The 19,886-nt window shown below is 50.5% G+C and overlaps 1 protein-coding gene across 3 annotated transcripts in view; it reads left to right on the top strand.

The window, feature by feature from the left end:
* The window catches only part of ZC3H18 (zinc finger CCCH-type containing 18), a 61,242-nt gene that overhangs the window by 19,832 nt on the left and 21,524 nt on the right, over positions 1-19,886 (top strand). For all 3 annotated transcript variants that reach the window (XM_036119866.2, XM_036119867.2, XM_036119865.2), the window contains 5 exons: positions 7,113-7,261; positions 7,590-7,682; positions 8,577-8,734; positions 13,910-14,027; positions 15,235-15,503. In XM_036119866.2, the coding sequence (XP_035975759.1) occupies positions 7,113-7,261; positions 7,590-7,682; positions 8,577-8,734; positions 13,910-14,027; positions 15,235-15,503 (787 nt within the window). The remainder of the gene's footprint in view (positions 1-7,112; positions 7,262-7,589; positions 7,683-8,576; positions 8,735-13,909; positions 14,028-15,234; positions 15,504-19,886) is intronic.

The raw sequence follows: 19,886 nt of genomic DNA, 5'->3' as shown, positions 1-19,886 counted from the left end.
ACCTCTAGTGTATTTATGTTGAATCATCAAGATAAAAAGTACTATCTACAAAAGCATAAATAACATTTTCTTTAAATTGTGTCCTACTTTGGGTTCTGATTGAGCCAGCTGTCAATACTGCCCATCCATTCTGTGGGCCAGACCTCGTCTCTGCTCCTTCCTGTTCTCCCCCTTTCTCTCCCTCCCTCCACCCCCCTTTTCTTACACACACACACACAATTTAGTAATATATGCCTAATGTAAAGTTTACCATCTTAACCATTTTCAGGTGTAGAGTTCCTGGCTTTGAGTACATTTACTTTGTTGCCATCGCCACCGTCTATCTGTAGAATTCTCTCCCTCTTGTAAAACTGAGACTCTGTAGCCAGTAAACAGTCACTCCCCATTCCTCCCTCCAGCGGGCCCTGGCAACCACCATTCTACTGCCCGTGATTTTGACTATTTTACGTGCAATAGGAGTGGAATGATACGATTCTTGTTTTTTTGTGACTGCCTTATTTCACTCATCCTGGTGTCCTTGAGGTTCATCTGTGTTTTAGCAGGTGTCAGAATTCTCTTCCTTTCCTAGGTTAGTATTCCAGTGTGTGTACACCACATTTTGTTCATCCATTCATCCAACAGTGGACAGTTGGTGTTGTTTCCATCTTTTTGCTACTGTGAACATAGGTATGCGAATGTGTCTTCAAGACCCTACTTTCAAATGTTGGGGGTGTGTACCCAGAACTGGAATTACTGGATCATATGGTGATTCTATTTTTAATTCCTTGAGGAGCGTCCATGCTGTTTGCCGCGGCAGCAGCACATTGGATCCCCGCCTGTGGTGCGCAAGGACCCAGGGCCTCCTCGCCAACACTTAGTTATGTTCTGACTTTTTGATAGCAAGCATCCTAATGAGAAATGGTATCTCATTGTGGTTTTGATTTACATTTCCATAATGATTAGTGATGGTAAGCATCTTTTCATGGGCCCATTGGCGTTTTGAACAGTCTATCTTCATTGGAGAAATGTTCATTGCCCGTTTTTGAATCCCTGCATTTTCTTTTATGTTTAAAGCAGCAGGTCTTCAAATGTGGTCTGCGGACCCCTAAAGGTTCTTAAAATTCTTTGAAGGGACCCTGAGGTCAAAACTACTTTTGTGGTCCTGAGCCTGCTAGTAGTTGGGTATTGACCACCAGACACTCGGAGTGGAGTAATAGCAATTTTACTTAATGGTGTCTCTAAGAGATCAGTAAGAATTATAATTAAATTTTACATTTGAGTACAGGTCTTTAAAAAAATACATTGAGGTATAATATCCATGCCCTAAAATTCACGTGTTTTAAGCATACAATTCAATGATTTTTATTAAATTTACCAAGTTGTGTGGCTGTCACCACAATCCAGCTGTAGAGCACGTCCATCGCCCCAGGAAGACCCCATAAGTGCTGGTCTTTCCCACATTCAGCCTGACGAGATGCGAGCGCTCCCGGAGCCCCTCAGCCACACACACAGGAAGGTGCCAGCCGCATCTCCAGGGAGGGCACGCGAGGCTTGCGCCGTGAGCGGGGACCGCCGCGGGACACAGGGCACAGTCTCCTCCGAAACAAAGTGAGCCCACCGCCTCCAGGAGAACAGCTGACAGTATCTGTTGCTAATGATGACTTTGGGCTCTCACGTGAAAGTCAGAATTTTGGAAGGCCTGAATCTCCACCTGTGGTGCTTAATGACTTTTCCAGATGACCGTTGCATGGTGTCCCAGAATCACACCTGCGTAGAAAGTCCACTCGCAGTTCGAGGCGGAGCAGTGCTCATCTGTGGAACAGTCAGAAATGTTCGGCGCGAGGGTTACAGACCCCGCACGGCAACAAACGGCCGAGAAGCCTTGCTTGACAAGGTTCAAGTGGCCTCAAGGACACGCGAGAGTCGCTGAGGCTGGCTTTCCTTCACCTACTTCAGCACAAACGAGCTGTCCTGGCAAACTGAATGCAGAAGCCAACAAGAGAGAGCCGCTGTCTTCTGTGTTCTTGTCAGCTTGAAAGAGGTTTGCAAAAAGGAAGAGAATTCTGCTCGTGTCATTAAGTATTTTTAAAAGTTACTTTTCATGAAACACTTACACTAATGTATTGTTACCGTAAGTTACACATAGCATATACTATGTCTTTAAATTTTTTCAGTCTTAATTTCTATAGTGAATACCAATAGATACGACCATTTGTGATGCTTTGGGCTCCTAAGACCTAGAAGTTAAAGAACTTCTGGTTTCAAGTCAACATTATTTACAAAGAAGCAGCCCAGATATTATTTTAATTATTTCAGCTAGACAGTGAAGGTATTCCTTAGAGAAATTAAAATATCTCAGATACCCCGAGAGGTGACTGGTTGTCAGTGAAATGGGAAAGGAAAGTACTCCTGAGTTGTTTGTGTTCTGTTAAAAACTTGCACGTGATGGACGTGGGACTTGATACCCATTAGGATACATGTTTATAGATTCTCAGTTTGTCCTTAATATTGAATGGTTCCATTTTTACATATCCTGCCTTCCTTCCAGTGGTAATTTCTTAAAACCATGAAGCACTTTAAACCTCCTGATTTTTACAATCCCTGTATTTATTTTCTATTCTGAGTTACTCAGACTAACAGGAAATGGGACCGCCGTGTCTTACTTAGAAATAACGCGGTAGGGGCGCCTGGGTGGCTCAGTCGTTAAGCGTCTGCCTTCGGCTCGGGTCATGATCCCGGGGTCCTGGGATCGAGCCCCGCATCGGGCTCCCTGCTCGGCAGGAGGCCTGCTTCTCCCTCTCCCACTCCCCCTGCTTGTGTTCCCTCTCTCGCTGCATCTCTCTCTGTCAAATAAATAAGTAAAATCTTAAAAAAAAGAAAAAAAAGAAAGAAGGCAGTAGCGGGACGCCTCGCGGACTCGGGAGGACAGCCCGTAGACGAAGGCGGCGCTGCGCCGTACTGACAGCCGGCAGCCCGATCCAGTCGTCTCTGGAGCCGGCGCGCGTACGTGCTCGCGAGCGCGCCCGCAGATCTGCTTGCTCCTCCTGACGTTGCATGCTGCAGGGGGGGCGGGGCGGGTCCGTGGATTGGTCAGGGGTGTGGTGAGCAGCGGCTTGCTGCCGCCGGAGACGTGGCTTTGGTGTCCCATCATCTCTGGGTTCAGTTCCTCTGATGGCTGCGGAAGGACTGGGTAGGTTTTCTGCAAAGGTCGTGTGTATCTCACTGGTCGTGGGTGTGTTGGTAATGCGCACGCAGGTTCCTTTTTCATGGATCTGTGATTTAGTGAGAGAAGCAAGGGTCAACACACAGGGTACAATACAAGTGGGGGAAGCGTGGGGGTGGATACATCGATTGATTGATTGATCCATCCCCAGCAAATTGATAACTGTCTCTGGTCGAGGGCCCTGGAAGCATGGAGACCTCACTGAATACCTTTTAGAGTATTTGGATATATTCTTATGTGCTACTTTTATTTCATACCTATAAATATTTCGTATATAGAAAATAACAGTGTCTCCACAGGCTTATATGATGATTAAAAAAACAATAGTTCCTAAGATGCCCACCATTCAGTTACGAAATCAAACATTATCAGTGCCTTCGCGAAGAATCTTGTCCCCCATCCTGCCGCCGTGACCATGCTTCCAGTTCTCCTTGTTCCCTGCTGGCTTGCGTCCAGGTCCCCACGTGGAGTCGTTAAATCATTAGGAGCCTGTTTCTTTCCCCGGTCAGAGTCACAGTCCACATAAATTCTGTGTTTGTGAAGTTTCATTTGGAAGTAGAAGACCATATAGTTTTAAAATGAGATTTTTGCCTCCACTTTGTAGAGAATATTTTTCCCTAAACAAAATGCTTTTTTAAATTATGGAAGTAATACATACTAACAGAGTAGGACAGTAAAAGATAAAAGTCTTTCTACCATCCAACAATTTGGGGTGTTTCCTTCCAGGCTTTTTTCTACACAGATAAAAATTCACTTTTAAAAAGGGTAGTGGGGGGCGCCTGGGTGGCTCATTCATTAAGCGTCTGCTTTCGGCTCAGGTCATGATCTCAGGGTCCTGGGATCGAGCCCCGCATCGGGCTCCCTGCTCAGCGGGAAGCCTGCTTCTCCCTCTCCCACTCCCCCTGCTTGTGTTCCCTCTCTCGCTGTCTTTCTCTCTGTCAAATAAATAAAATCTTTAAAAATAACTAAATAAATAAAAATTTAAAAAAAAATAAGGCTAGTGGATGGTTGGCTCAGTCGATGGAGTGTGCAAATCTTGATCTCAGGGTTGTGAGTTTGAGTCCCATATCAGGTGTAGAGATGACGTAAAATCTTAATAAAAATCAAAAGGCTACTGGGAGTGGACAGCTCCTGTGCTCCCTCCTCCCTGCGTGTGCTGGGCATCTGTCCTGGTGGTAGGTGCTTGTAGACCTCCCCTCCTTCTGCCTGGAGCAACCTTCTCCTCGTGTTTGGTGGCCAGGAGTCAAGACATGTCCAGCCGGGATCTTTGCACACCCAGCCGCACACGGTCCACGAGGACAGGCTCCTGTCACCCACCAGAGTCTCAGGGGGCGCAGGCCGCTGCTCTTGCCTCTGGCACTCCTGACTGATTTCTTCTGTTCCTCTATTCTCCTCCTGCCTGTGGGAGCAAGAAAAGACCTTTTTTGTCAGTGGGCTCATTGGGTGATGTTTTTGGTTTTGTTTTGAAAATATTTTACAGATAGGGGCACCTGGGTGGTGTCCGACTCTTAGTTTCAGCTCAGGTCATGATCTCAGGGTCGTGAGTTAAGCCCCGTGCTGGGCTCCACGCTCAGTGTGGAGTCTGCTTGGGCTTCTTTCCTCTTCCCTCTCCCTCCCCCTCTGCTCCTCCCCCTCCACACGCTCGCACTCTCTCTCTCTCTAAAATAAATAAGTAAAATCTTTTAAAAAAATATTTTACATACAAAAAAGAACTGTGATTCTCAAATACCCATTTATCATCCACCACCCAGGTACATATGTTTGGTTAAAAAAATTATGGAAACCTGGAGTTTATTAATACTTTCCTGTACTTGCAGATTTTCTGCAGAAAACCTCCATTAGTCTTTTACCTGCACATCAGTGAGGATACCGTGCGAGCTCTGTGACAGATGGGGAAGGGCTTGACAGCCCTTTATTTAGATGCAGGACTGCATACAAGGTCTGTTTTCTGTAAAGCTCTCTGAGACTCTGGGATCTGAAACCCTCATAGTGTAATACTTCCCAGCCTCTGACTTATGTGATCTCTCTAACACTCTTAAGAATTTTAAAAGTTAGTTATTTTTGCATTTCCAGAGAATTAGTTTTAAGCATACTTTATTTTGCATTTAATTCATATCACTATGTTATTAGGTTGGTTTTAATACAAGCTTAAATATTCATGATGTCAAATTTAGCTTTTTCTTAAAACCAAATGATTATTTCTCTTTATGTTATACAAGGAAAAATGTGTTTTGTTGATAGAAACATTCAAGTGGAATATTATATTTAGAAGGGAATATATATTAAAAGATGGTTTAAAATTTAACTACATGTTAACCCATTGAAAATGTTTTTAAAATTAGATATTTATGCCATATTTATTTTTACTCTTAAATAGATATTACATGTTTAAAAAATTATTCATGTGTTTTATTTATTTATTTTTTAAAGTAATCTCTGGGGGTGCCTGAGTGGCTCAGTTGTTAAGCATCTGCCTTCGGCTCAGGTCATGATCCCAGGGTCCTGGGATCGAGTCCTGCATCAGGCTCCCTGCTCGGCAGGAGGCCTGCTTCTCCCTCTGCCACTCCCCCTGCTTGTGTTCCCTCTCTCATTGTGTCTCTCTATGTGAATTAAATAAATAAAGTCTTTACAAAAATAAAATAAGGGGCACCTGGGTGGCTCAGTCGTTAAGCGTCTGCCTTCAGCTCAGGTCATGGTCCCAGGGTCCTGGGATCGAGCCCCACATCGGGCTCTCTCCTCGGCGGGAAGCCTGCTTCTCCCTCTCCCACTCCCCCTGCTTGTGTTCCCTCTCTCGCTGTGTCTCTCTCTGTCAAATAAATAAAATCTTTAAAAATAAACAAAAATAAACCGAAATAAAATAAAATAAAAAATAACATCCGCCCAACGTGGGGCTCACACTCGTGACCCTGAGATCAAGAGTCGCACGCTCCACCAACTGAGCAGGCACCCCCCCATATTAAATTTTTATTAAAAAGTGGTTCACTTACTAATTAAATTAAAACTTGGACTTCTTGCCTTCTGCTCTGAAAAGTCAAGTGGTTTCCTTGAATCATCTTGGTGTTCTGTTAGGGAGTAATTCTAAGATGACATTTTTTGTTGTTTTTTGTAAAGTATGAGCACCCAGTACGTTACAGCCCTCTGTATCTTGTCTCTCACACATTTTCAAGCACAGAACTTTCCTGGGATGGTTTGGGAGACTTTTGGTGGGAGAAATGCAGATTTACAGAGCTGGTAGAGACGCCCCGAGACACGCAGAATTCTCAAGGCGATCGCAGTGTTTGGAGTCAGGATAAGGATCATGCCCACACACTTCGGAGCCCTCCTGGGGGTGCAGTGTCCCCCGAGTGGGAGACCACCTCACAGAGCAGGGGGCGGCCTCGGATTGTCTGAGAAGCTCTGGGACTTCACTGTTTTTAGGGGGCGATGAACTCTTCCCAGAGTGACTTAGGAACGGGGGCTGTGTTTCCTCGACCACATGACCCGAGCCCCTTTCGGGAGCCCTTAGGAAGTACTGCTCGCGGGAGGCTCCTCAGCCCGGGCTCTGGCCCCGAGACCTTCCCGGCCTGCCTGCCAGGCACCTGTGCGTGTGTGGGGCTGGTGGTTGCTGTGCCCGGTTCAGGCATGAGGCGTGGGCCCGGTCGGCCCCGCTCTGAGCTCTGACTCTGCCGCCGCAGCCGCCTGCCTTGGGACCTGTCCGTGCTCAGGTGACACGGCGAGTGAGACGGCGAGGGCTGCGGCAGGAGCCCTGGAGCACGTGGCGGCGGGGGTGGGGGGCCTCCCCAGGCCTCCGTAGAGCTGCTGCTCCCAGCACTGCCCCCAGGCTGCTGCCGCTGCGGACAGAGCGGGCGGGAAGCCGACCGTGCGCTCTGGTTCTCTTCTCCCCTTTCTGACCTGGCTTTTGTCTCCATAGGGAACTGCACGTGGGGAATGAACTGTAGGTTTATACATCCTGGAGTCAACGACAAGGGCAACTATTCCTTAATCACCAAAGCCGAACCTTTCCCGCCTAATGGTGCCCCGCCTCTTGGACCTCACCCACTGATGCCTGCCAACCCATGGGTGCGTGAACACCTCTTTTCTTTAACCGCTAGCAGATGGGACATCTAAGCTCTCTGAATCTTCAGCTTACAGCACATTAACACACCTTGTGTAAAAGGCACTTCTGTGACGTCACACAGTCACTGAGTCGCCTTCCAGATGCTTCCGTGTCTCCATGTGGAGGTAATTCTAGATTCAGGCAGGGCAGCGGGTCAGGGGCCAGACTGAGGCTCGGAGAGCGGGTGGTGTGCGGCCACGAACGCTCTCACTGGGGTTTTTGCTCCCATTTCTTTATAAATTTTAAAGTTTTGCTTGCTTTCTCAACTTTTCCCTTCTCGTTTTTTAATAGGGTGGGCCAGTAGTTGATGAAATTTTGCCTCCACCCCCTCCAGAGCCCCCCACAGAGAGTGCCTGGGAACGAGGACTCCGGCACGCGAAGGAGGTAACCAGACAGCCCGAGAAGAAAATGCTAGCAGCGCTCCTTGAGCAAAAGTAGCATTTCTTTGATTCAGAGACAAGGATTGAAAACCCAGTAAAGTCTCTGAAGTGAGGATATATTTCTCTGATTTCTCTGAGGAGATACAAAAGGAAACTGATGTGTGTCGATCTCTCCGAGGTGCGCGAGGTCACAGCACAGGCCTCCTGCCTTCCCGTGGCTTGGGCAGCAGCAGACCACACCCCAGCTGGTGCTGCAGCCCCCACAGCCCAGCCCCCGGCCGCCCAGTGCCACTCCCCGGAGACTTAGCGCAGGGGCCCCTGCCTGTGGAGGAGCTGTCCTCTTCTGAGACCGCCCTCCCCTCCCTTCCCGCTCCCTCACTCCGCACCATGGCCCTGGCTGTCAGGCTAGTGGTCCGTCGGCACCAGGCCTGCTTGCTGAGCCCCCACTTCTCTCCAGGGAGGTGACAGACTAAGACAAAACCCTTCTCCTCCCTCGCTCAGCACACACCCCACCACCCCTCCTTTCCTCTGAGACTGGAACCACTCCATGTGGCTTTTATGCCACCAGCAGCCTCACCTTCCTCTCCACACTTGGGCTTCCTCACCGAGTGACTGTCTGGGGCTTCCCAGCTCAGTGTCAGGACTATTTCTAGGAGGTGGCCAGCTCTCTCACCCCTTTCTGGAATGTGAGCGAGCTCCGTGGCACTACTGAGCGGGCCTGTCCTGACTGCCAGGTGCGGTGACCGCGTGCTCCAGGCCCAGAGCTGAGGTGCATCTCCCCCACCGCGCATGCGGGCCACTCGGCCATGCTGGCCGGGGCTCCATGGGTCACACCAGGACAGGCTTCCTTTTGCTTTTCTTAACAGTAACCGGCATTGACTTCTTCTTACAATGGTAGGTTTTAAAAAAAGCAACCATTCGAAAAGAACAGGAGCCTGATTTTGAAGAGAAAAGGTTTACGGTGACCATTGGTGAAGATGAACGGGAGTTTGACAAGGAGAATGAAGTTTTCCGAGATTGGAATTACCGCATCACCAGAGATGTCCGAGACACAGTGTAAGAACAGTTCTGTCTCTTCCTTCCCTTTTGATAAAGTATTAAGTTGTCCCCAGCTGTGTGAGCCTGGGCTCTGGAGAGCAGAGGCACATAGGTTCCCTCAGGCATTGTGGGCCTATGCTTGTCCCCTGTCCTGGACTAAGAATGGCATCCCCAGGATCCTTTCAGACTCTTTGCGTGAACTTTCCTTGGTTTTTTGCTCCGTGAGGGAAGGGTGTCAGCTCTGCCAGGGCCGTGCGCCTGGGGAGGGCTCGCCTCCCTGTGGGTTCCTCTGAGCTCGGAGAGTTTCTACAGGTGTTCTTGGAGCCTCGTCGGTCTGCCTCTGCCCGCCCTCCGGGCCCCCACGAGATTGTCACCAGAGTCCAGGAACTTGGCAGGTGTGACCCTTTTCGTTGTAAATGCTGTCTTTGTTGTTTTTTCTCCCAGATGTTTTACTGCTGGTCTTTTAGAGACTCATTACCGAAGTACACATGGTAGAAAACCTAAGTCAGGGTTTTAGAAATCGTGTAATGTTAAGTAAAGCTCTCATCTGCCCGTGCTCCGGTTGCAGGGGAAGGAAGGCCGGCTTCGTTGTGCTCCCCTCTGTGGAGCAGAATCAGGCAGGTTTCTCCTGAGCAGCAGCTGCAGTGTGGGCCCAGGTCACAGGGATGGCGTGGCATTCGGCCTGTGATCGGAGCCGGCTTCAGCATCGTGTCAGGCTTATAGCGACATGCGTTCATGCTTGCTTCCGGGAAAGCCCTGTCGCCGGGCTCTGGCTGAGGTGCTGGTGGACGGCGCGCAGGGGAGGGGCTCCTGCGGGGCTTGTGTGTCAGGACTCCCGACGCCCTGACCTGCTCCCACCAGGCTGTCTCAGGGCCCCCCTGTCACATGTGCAGAAAGGAAGAGAAGCGCTTTGGTCCACGCCTGCCATGGCAGGGAACAGCTCAGAGGTCGATGGGTGGAGATTGAAAGATGGAGCTCAGACCTCTGTGTTTTGTCATTCTGGGTATGGAGGCGTGTCAGATCCCAGACAGGAACATGGGAGTCAGAAATGTCTGCTAAGTCGTGTGGCTCCCTTCGTGTCCTGAGGCCTCGCATTTTCCTTGTGTCAGATGCCAGTGATCATCTTGCCTTGCGGGGGGTGGGGGGGGGGTCCCGGGAGCTCTGGTGTGGGGCATGTGACTAGCACGGAGCAGAGGGTGCTCCCTGAGTGTGGTCATTCTGAGCCCTGAAAGAAACGGTTTAGAATCTCAAGGTTCACCCTTGCCACTGTGTTTCCCAGCCCTGGTTGGAGCGGGGACTTGAACACGTGCCTCCTGAGGACCAGTGTGGCGAGTCTGGGTCTGGGCCTCCCACCCTGCACTTGGTGCCAGGCTGACGCTGGCTGCCGACTCCACGCCTCCTCTGCTGGGGGGAGCCTTCAGCCTCTAAAGCCTCTGAAGATGGGCCTTTGAGCCAAGTTCTCACTCGGGTTTGGTGTTTGAACATCAGGGCCTTGGGGCTGATGAACCAGGGCTTCTGCGACACTCGTGGGCCAGGCCCCAGCCAGACCTTGTCAGTCAGGACCTCAGGGAACAGGGTCCCAGCGTGGGTCAGGGCGGAGGCCACCTCTGCTGTGTCCATTGGCGTCCACTAAGCAGAGGAGACCCCCCCGGCTTTTGTAACGAAGAGCATGTAACGTAAAGACACGCTGTCTACCAGACTCTGGGAGCAGCACCCTCAGGAAGCAGCGCCCCCACCCCTGCAGGGAGGGAGGGGAGAGGCTGGAGGAGGTGCTGGGAGTCCAGCCATTGAGGAGGGGACGCTGGCCAGCTACACTGACGTCTCTGAGGTGGGCGAGGAGGCCGGGGTGCAGGAGCCCTGCGGGCAGCGATGGGCCAGGGCCAGGACAGAGCCCTTGTCCACCCTGGCCTCACCAGCTCCCAGGGCACCTGCTGTGGGCCAGCCTCACACGGAGCACTTGGCAGAGAGCGTGCGGGGCGGCTGAGGCACCAAGCAGGGAGCTTAACAGCAGTTCAAGGGCCAGTGATGGAAAACTCAGAAAGCCCAGCATTACTGGTTCTTTCCTGGGAGCCTGCAGCGTCTCCACTTTGGTGCCCAGGTGCCCCTCAGCCGGCAGCGCAGCAGGCCTATGACCAAGGTCCCTGTGTGTGCCCAGCGAGGGGAGGGGGGCACAGGCCCAAGGGCTGAGCTCCGGGGGTGGCCTCGGGACCAGCAGCACACCGGGCCGGTGGGCTTGTCAGAAATGCCCCCATCCGAGCGTCAAGGGCGGGTGGAGCCCAGCTGGCTGCTAACAAGCCTTCTGGGTGATTCTGCTGCCCACCCACTGAGGTCTGAGAACGTGGACATCCGTTCCCGGGACCTGGGCTCCCTGGCCTGACGCTGAGGGTAGGGACGGAAAATTCTGAATCACTGTCACGTGGTGGCGCCTGCTGGCCTCATCATGGTCTGGCTCCGGTAACACGGAGCTGGGTGCTTCGTTGGAGACCCGCTGGGGAGGTGCCTGCTCAGGAGCTGTGAGGAAGCTTTCTGAGGTGGCATAAAGGACAGGAAAACAGGTGTTTTCTTTATGCTATTATTTGGAATTAATTTGTCCAGCAGGATCATTTGGTAAAAATAGTGCCTTTCTAGACAGACCCCAATTCATAGCTTTAGGAGCTTCTTTCCACCACCTGAGGCACTTTATTCAGATGCCGACCAACTCATGGGATCTGACATGCACAAGACGTTAAGAAATGTCACCTCAGGGCGCCCAGCTGGCTCAGTCAGGGGAGCACACGACTCTTGATCTCGGGGTCATGAGTTCAAGCCCCATGGTGGGCTTGGAGCCTACTTAAGAAAGGAGGGAGGGAGGGAGGAAGGAAACCTCTCTGCACAGGCTGCTGGGGCGGGGTGTGAACCCAGAATGCTACGCTGAGCCCGCAGGACGGTGGGAACTGGCAGACAAGGGGACCCCAGGGTGTCAGCTGCGAGGAATGGGTCCTTGGCGGGAGCTGTCAACAGCAGTAACCCGGGCCTGGGGCGGAGCCCTTCCCGGTGTGCGTCCGTCGAGCGTAGTGCTGCTGGCGCCGCCGGCTGGCCGCACCCTCCGGGTCTGAGCAGCCCCGCAGGAGAGGGCCTGTTTACACCCCGCTTACCCACTTTCCCAAACACGAGTCGGCAGGCACAGCCCTCCTTTGAGAGAACACACACCCTCACATCCGCTTGGGAAAGGGCTCCTCAGGGCCTCAGTTGGCTGAAGATGGTGCTGGTGCCTCGGGGGCCGCACTCTCTCTTCCCTTCTGGCTGCAGCAGGCCTCTGCCATTCCTGACCCTTGTCTTAAGTACGATCTGAGTAGTGTGGGGCTTAGGTGCTTAGGAAGATGTCTGGCTGCTTGGAATGAAAGAGAGCTGTGTCATCCACAGAGCCAGCCTTGGGGGGGCCTGCCGGAGGTCCTGGACGAGCCGGGGGAGAGGCCTCCCAGAAAGCAGCCTGCTGGAGGCCGTCAGGTGACCCAGATGCTCCGCCTGGCGTAGGCCTTGGCGGCTCCCCAGAGCAACACCTCTGTGGGTTGTAGGCGCCTCGGTTTCCCCCACCAGCTTACTCAAAGGGGAGAGTTGGTCTCGAGCCAAGAAATCCCTGCAAGAATGCCCATGTGTTGCTGGGTTTATATTTCCTCTTTCCTCCATCGGAGTCCCAGGCATCCCCAGGGCAGGTCCTCTGGGTCCGTGGGTAAGTTGGGGTCTCCTCACCTTCCTCGCGGAGGTTAGTGGTGGTTCCCTGCGGGAGGCTCCTTTATCCTCCCTGCTGGGGTCTGTCTCTGGGTTTCCTGTCACATTCCTGTGGGCCATTCCTTTCCTCCCCAGAAAGGCCTCCTACCGTGGCTTATTGTCTCAGAGGGCGTGTCTTTCTTGGCTGGTCTCCCTTTCCTCTGTCTCCCTGTGCACCTGAGAGCCAGCTTGTCTAGCTTCATGCAGAAGCTCACTGCTGTTTGTACTGGGATTACCCTACGTTTATTAATTAACGGACAGACAGCTGACTTCCTGGCAGTGTCTGGTCATCCTGACCCAACACAGGGAACATTGTCTCATTTATTCACATGTGTTTTTGTGTCTTTCCAGTGTTTTCTGTGTTTGTTTTTGTTTCAATTTTAGGTAGTTAACATACAGTGCAATATTGGTTTCTGGAGTAGAATTCAGTGATTCATCACTTCCATAGAACACCCAGTGTCATCCTAACAGGTGCCCTCCTTAATGCCCATCCCCCATCCAGCCCGTCCCCCACCTCCTCCCCTCCAGCAACCCTCAGTTCTCTATCCTTATGAGTCTCCCATGGTTTGTCTCCCGCTCTGATTTCGTCTTATTTTATTTTTCCCTCCCTTCCCTTATGGTCCTCTGTTTTGTTTCTTAAATTCCACGTGCAAGTGAAATCATGATAATTGTCTTTCTTTGATTGACTTATTTCACTTAGCATAATACCCAGGCACCCCAAATGTGTAGATATTTTAACAGTGTTTGTTCTTCCAATCCATGAGCATGGAACATTTTTCCATTTCTTTATGTTCTCTTGAGAGTGTTGTGAAATTTTCCTCAAATACGTTCTGCTCGTTTCTGGTTAAATGAACTTTGTTCCTCAGTATTTTTGTTTCTTGCTTACTGTTGTAAATGCAGACCACTCTCTCTCCCAAGCGGTGAGTATTTGGTCTCGGTCTGCCCCGCTGGGTTCTTCTGACTGCTTGGAGTGGCTTTACTGGGCCTCAGTTTCCAGGTGTAGATCTTTTTCCTTTTCGCCCAGTCTCTGGCCTCCTGGTTGTGGCTGGGCCTCTGTCCCACCAGTGGGTGCTCCTGGGGGCCGTGGCCTGGCCTTACAGAAACGCCCCTCTGTGCCCATGGCTTCAGTCCCACAGTGCACACATATGTGTGGTCACATTAGGAAAGCGCCACCTCCACTTCCCTTCAGTTTTGTCACCAGGACTGGGTACTCTTGTCCCAGACACCGCCACCATCTGTGGGTGCAGTCCTGTGATTTTTCTCTCTAGGTTTGTCATGAATCTCCTCGTATTGGCCCAACCTTGCACTCCTGGAGGAAATCCCACTGAGTCATGGTGTCTGTTTTCATAACGTGGTGTCGGATTCTGTTTGCTAACATTTTATGTAATGTTTTTGCATTAATATTCCCAAGTGGCAAGATTTACTTTTCCCGGGCTCTGTTTTCAGACTAGAGCCTTACGCAGACCCGTATTACGACTATGAAATCGAGCGTTTCTGGCGTGGCGGGCAGTACGAGAACTTCCGGGTGCAGTATACGGAGACGGAGCCGTACCATAATTACCGGGTAAGTGGGATGCAGGCGTGCACATCTGCGCTCACTGGGCAATTCCTTAAAATGATCCCCTTTTTGTTTTATAGGACTTCATACGGTCTTAGTCCTGTGTTGGCAGTGTGTCAGTTTTAAGCCTAAATTAACTGTGGAGAACAGTTCGGATCCACAGATTGAATTGGCGGTGGTTTGAGCAGAGGCTTCCTTTAGTTTACCTGTAGTCCTGCTGTGTTTTTTTTAAAGCTTAGGTTTGCCGATTGGGTTATAATATTAATATAAGCTTGCATGGGAGTGTGTTCCACTCTCCTGAACAAATTCCTCCTTCAGAATCCTTAGTAATACCGTTTATAATTGTGCTGTCCTCCTCCATTTTCATAACCCGGGCCTCTCCCCAGCTGTGCCATGGTGGCCTCCTGGAGGACTATTCTGTATTGGTATTTTTCGATGAACGAACATGTTTCAGTGTTTTGAGTCCCTCATGTTTTCAGAGTGGTGGGGAACCTGCCGCTAAGAAAAGGTCTGGTGGGAGCAGTGGGGCGGTCTTTGTCCTGTGACTCATATGACAGAGTTTTGAGTTTTCAGGACCAAAAGGAAGTGACTGCCCTGGGAACCCATGGATGGTGGGACCATGGTTGACCATCCTGTGCCTCTCTCCCTGATAGAGCATCGGTGGGGCCGGGCTGCCGGGGTACGGGTGCCACAAGCACCCTTTCCGTCACCTCTCTCCCCCACCATGTCCGAGGATGTGGGCCAGGGAAAGAGCAGGAACGTGCATCATTTCCCCACAAGGCCACCTGGAGCCTAAAACCCGTCTTTGTGCTGTGATTTGGGCTTTATCGTTTTAACTTTGAATATTAGTGGAAATGAACAGATGAGTGCAGACTGGTTCAGAAAGATGTTCAAGGGTTGTGCATAGGAAAGCAAGGGCCACCACTTTGGGGCGCCCCCTCTGTACCAGACTCCAGCAAGCAGAGTGCTTTGGTCCGAGCCCACGAGAGGCCTTGCCAGGTCGTGTCCACCCCTCACCGGAAGGGCTGAGGCGGGAGGCAGGTGGTGCTGAGCTGTTAGGTTGGGTCCCAAGCTGGCATCTGGCTCATGGCTTAACGCTGTTTTAAGGAGAAGCTTGGGAACAGAGTGAGCACTTGAGATCGTTCCCCGTGGCCTTCAGTGTGCCGCCTGCACTTGGTGCCAGGTGCCACCCAGCACGTGTGTTTGGCTTTAGGACCGGGAGCGCGAGCGGGAGCGGGAGAACCGACAGCGGGAGCGCGAGCGGGAGCGGGAGCGGGACCGAGAGCGGGAGCGCCGGCAGCGGGAGCGTGAGCGGGAACGCGAGCGGGAGCGTGACAAGGAGCGGCAGCGGAGGAAAGAGGAGTGGGAGAGAGAGCGAGCCAAGCGGGATGAGAAGGACCGACAGCACAGAGACCGCGACCGGGAGAAGGAGCGCGAGAAGGAGAAAGAGAAGCCGAAGCCCCGTTCCCCGCAGCCGCCAAGGTAGGCCATCCGCCGGCTGGGCTCTGGGATGGTGGCCCCGGGCCGGGAGAGGAGGGGGCTCGCCGGTTGGTCACAGGTCCTGTTTGCTTCCCATAGCCCGGTGCCTGCAGTCCCACAGTCGTGGCTGGGAAATGATGTGTTTTGAGGAGCAGGTGCCACCCCGTCCTGTACCGTGTGTGTTACGGTGGGAATGCGCACCAAGTGCTCCTTATCATCACCCTAAATCAGGGAAGTTGTGAATTCCCAGCCCCCCTGCTTTGGCAGAGGGGGTGGGAGGTTGCCGGCCAGCGGGTGGCGCTCTGGGGTCTCGTGGCGGAGGGCAGGCCTCCGGTGAGCTGGCTGGCTGGGTGCTAGTGACGCTGTCGGGCTGCGTCCGGAGAGCTGCCCGGGTGACCCCTGGGGTGGGCGCTCACCACAGGCAGCACAGCGGGGCCCAAGGGGCAGGGCAGGTTCTGGGCCTTCATACGGCACTTGGTGTTTATAAGATACAGACAGGGGACGCCTGGGTGGCTCTGTCGGCTGGGTGTCCGACTTGTGATTTCGGCTCAGGTCGTGATCTCAGGGTCTCGGGATTGAGCCCTGCGTCAGGCTCCATGTTCAGTGTGGAGTCTCCTTGAGACTTTCTCTCCCTCTGCCCCTCCCATCACTTGCTCCCTCTCTCCCTCTCTCTCTCTCTCTCTCTCTCTAAAATAAGCCTTTTAAAAATAAATAAAATACGTGCATATGTATATTTGAGTGCTAGAGCAGGACAGGCGGTCCTCAGAAAATCATGGAATTGGAGGAAGCTTTGTCGGTGTGTTTGCAGCCTCGTGAGATGAAGTCTGCACGTGCCGCGGCGCGTCCGTTCAAAGCGGGCGGTCAGTGGTGTGGAGGGCACTGCTCTGTGCCTCCGGCAGAACCTCGTACTCGGTGTCCCCAGACGCCTCCCAGCCCCCGGCAGCCGCTGGCCCGCTCTCTGTCTCTCTATATGAAATGTATTTCATATAAATGGGATCACACAACATGTGGTCTCGTGATTGGCTCCTTTCCCTTGGCAAGATGCTTTCCGAAGTTCACGTATCCATACTTCACTCCCTTTTGTGGCTGAATAATATTCCGTTGTGTGGATGTGTGCATACAACATCTTGTTCACCTGTTTGTTGATGGACATTTAGGTTATTTCTACCGTTTGGCTCTTGTGAGTATGAGCATTTGGGTACAAGTTTTTGCGTGGAAATCGTTTTCATTTCCCTTGGGTATACACCTAGGAGTGGAATTGCTGAGTCATGTGATAACTATGTTTAACCGTTTGAGGAATTTCTAGAATCTTCCTACATAGCTGCATCAGTTTACCTTCCCACCAGAAACGTGTGAGGTTTCCAATTTCCTCCAGATTATTTATTATTGCCCATCTTTTTTTATTATAGCTGTCCTACTGGGTATGAAATGGTAGCTCACCGTGGCTTGATTTTCATTATCCTGAGCATCTTTTCATGTGCTTCTTGGTGTGTGTTCTTTAGAGAAATGTCTATTCAGATCCTTTGCCCACTTCTTTATTATTTGCTCATTGTCTTTATTACTCAGTTGTATATATTCTAGGTACAAACCCCTTGTCAGATACCCAACTTGCACGTACATGCCCCTCCCCATACTTTACATTGTCGGTTTTGCTTTCTTGATGATGTCCTTTTTTTTCTTTTCTTTTTTTTTTTTTTTTTTTGAGGGAAAGCCTCTTATTTTATATTCCAGCTTTGTTAGATGCACTTGACATGTAACGTTGTACAAACCTAAAATGTACAGTGTGATGACTGGATAGGCATAGTGCTGCCGAAGGGTCTCCGCGGTGAGTTAGCACCAGCGTCGCCTCACGTCACCGCCTCCTCCGTGTGTGGCGAGAACATTTAAGATCGACTCTCTCAGCGGCTTTCCGGTCCTCAGGACAGAGTTGCTCGCCGCAGCCCCCGTGGTGTACACGAGATCCCCAGAACCTCCTCACCTTATAACTGGAAAGGTGTACCGTCTGCCAAGCAGCTCCCCATTTCCGGCACCCCGGCACTTGGCCGCCACCATTCTGCTCTCCGCCTCTCTGAGTTCCGCTCAGATTCCACATGGAAGTGAGCATGTACAGTGAGAATAGAGAGTCTTTCTTTGTCTGACTTACTTCAGTTAGCCTTGTTTCTCAGGGCCCGTCCAGGTCCTCACAAATGGCAGGATGTCCTCCTTTTTATGGCTGAGTAATAGTCCGTCGTGCGGCTCACCCCCGTTTTCTCCGTCCGTTCACCTGCCCGTGTGCTCCCGTTGAGAAGAAGGCTGAGGAGGGCAGCGGAGTGCAGGCGTCTCTTGTTCTCATTTCCTTCAGATACTCACCCAGAAGTGGTTGCTGGGTCACATAGTAGTTATGGTGCCTGAGGCTTCCCTTTCCTCGCCCTCACTGACATTGTTACCAATTCAGCTTTGGATGACAGCCATTGTAAGAGGTGGGACGCGATACCTCCTCGTGGGTTTGATCCGCACATCCCTGATAATTAGTGGTGGTGAAGCATCTTTTTTTTTTTTAAAGATTTATTTATTTATTTATTTGACAGAGAGAGAACACAAGTAGGCAGAGAGAGAGGGAGAAGCAGGCTCCCCGCAGAGCAAGGAGCCCGATGCGGGACTCGATCCCAGGATCCTGGGATCATGACCTGAGCCGAAGGCAGCCGCTCAACCAACTGAGCCACCCAGGCGCCCTGAAGCATCTTTTCATGTACCTGTTGGCCATCCGGATGTCCTCTTTTGGAAAATGTCTGGTCAGGAAATTGCCCATTTTTAAATTGGATTGTTTTTGGCAATTGAGTTGTACGAATCTCTTACGTATTTTGTATGTTAATCCCTTATCAGATGGATGGTTTGCAAATATTTTTTCTCATTCGGTAGGTTGTCTTTTCATTTTATTATTATTTTCTTCTGTGCAAAAGCTTTTTAGTTGAATGCGGTCCCACTTATTAATTTATTTTTCCATTTCCAAATATATATTACGTATTTAAATTCAATTAATTAACATATAGTGTATTATCAGTTTCAGGGGTAGAGTTCAGTGATGGGCACTTATTTCTTTTTGATCTTGTTTCCTGTGCTGTTGGTGTCCTGATCAGACAGTTGTTACTGAGACCCGTGTCAAGGAGCTTTGTTCCTGTGTTTTCTTCTAGGAACTTTATGGCTTCAGGTCTTCCATCATTTCTAGACTTTAATCCACCTAGAGTTAGTTTTTGTGCACAGTGTGAGATGGGGTCCAGTTTCATTCTTCTGCATGTGTCTGTCCAGTGTTCCCAAGACCATTTATGGAAGAGACTGTCCTTTCCCCATTGTATATTCTTGCCTTCTTTGTTGTGATTGACCATACATGTGTGGATTTATTTCTGGGCTTTCAGTTCTGTTCTGTTGATCCGTGTCTGTTTTGGTTTTTTGTTTTTCGGGTTTTTTTAAGTAATCTCTGCACCCAACATGGGGCTTGAACTCACGACCCTGAGATCAAGAGTCCTATGCTCTGTTGACCGAGCCAGCCAGGCGCCCTGATCTGTGTCCGTTTTTACACCAATACCATACACTTTTGACAACTAAAACTTCGTGATATAGTTTGAAATCAGGAAGTGTGATGCATCCGGCTTTGTTCTTGCTCAGGGTTGCTGTGGCTGTTTGGGGTCTTTTGTGGGTCCGTATAAATTGTATGATTGTTGTTTCTATTTCTGATGAAAAATATCATTGGAATTTTGATAGGGATTGCATTGAATCTGTAGGTGGCTTTGGGTACTAGGGACATTTTTATAGTATCATTTCTTCCAGTCTGTGAACATGGGATATATTTCCTTTTATTTGTGTGGTCTTCAGTTTCTTTCGTTAATTTCTTATAATTTTCAGCGTATAGCTCTTTTACCCCCTTGGCTCAATTTATTTCTAGGTATTTTACTATTTTTTTAAGATTTTTATTTATGTATTTGAAAACAAGAGACCAAGAGCATGAGTAGGGACGGGGAGGGACAGAGGGAGAGGGAGAAGCAGACTCCCCACGGAGCAGGGAGCCCCGTGTGGGACTCGATCGATCCCAGGACCCCAGGATCAGGACCTGAGCGGAAGGCAGAAGCTTAACCATCTAAGCCACCCAGGGGCCCCCAGTATGTTATTATTTTTGTGCAATTGTTAATGAGATTGTTCTCTTTGTTGTTTTTTTCAAGTTGTTAGTGTATAACAATGCAACAGATTTTTTTTTCTTTATGTTGACGGTTGTGTCCTTTGTCCTGAATTCATTGTTACAGTTTTTTGGTGGATGAAGCCAGGCTCTTGTACGGTTGTGTCATTTGTCCTGAATTCATTGTTACAGTTTTTTGGTGGATGAAGCCAGGCTCTCCTGTATGATGAGACCAGCCC

This window comes from Halichoerus grypus, chromosome 15 (assembly GCF_964656455.1).
Source record: "Halichoerus grypus chromosome 15, mHalGry1.hap1.1, whole genome shotgun sequence".
Classification (NCBI taxonomy): Eukaryota; Metazoa; Chordata; class Mammalia; order Carnivora; family Phocidae; genus Halichoerus; species Halichoerus grypus.
Note: the sequence above shows the minus strand (reverse complement) of the source record. Positions and strands in the feature narration are given on the sequence as shown.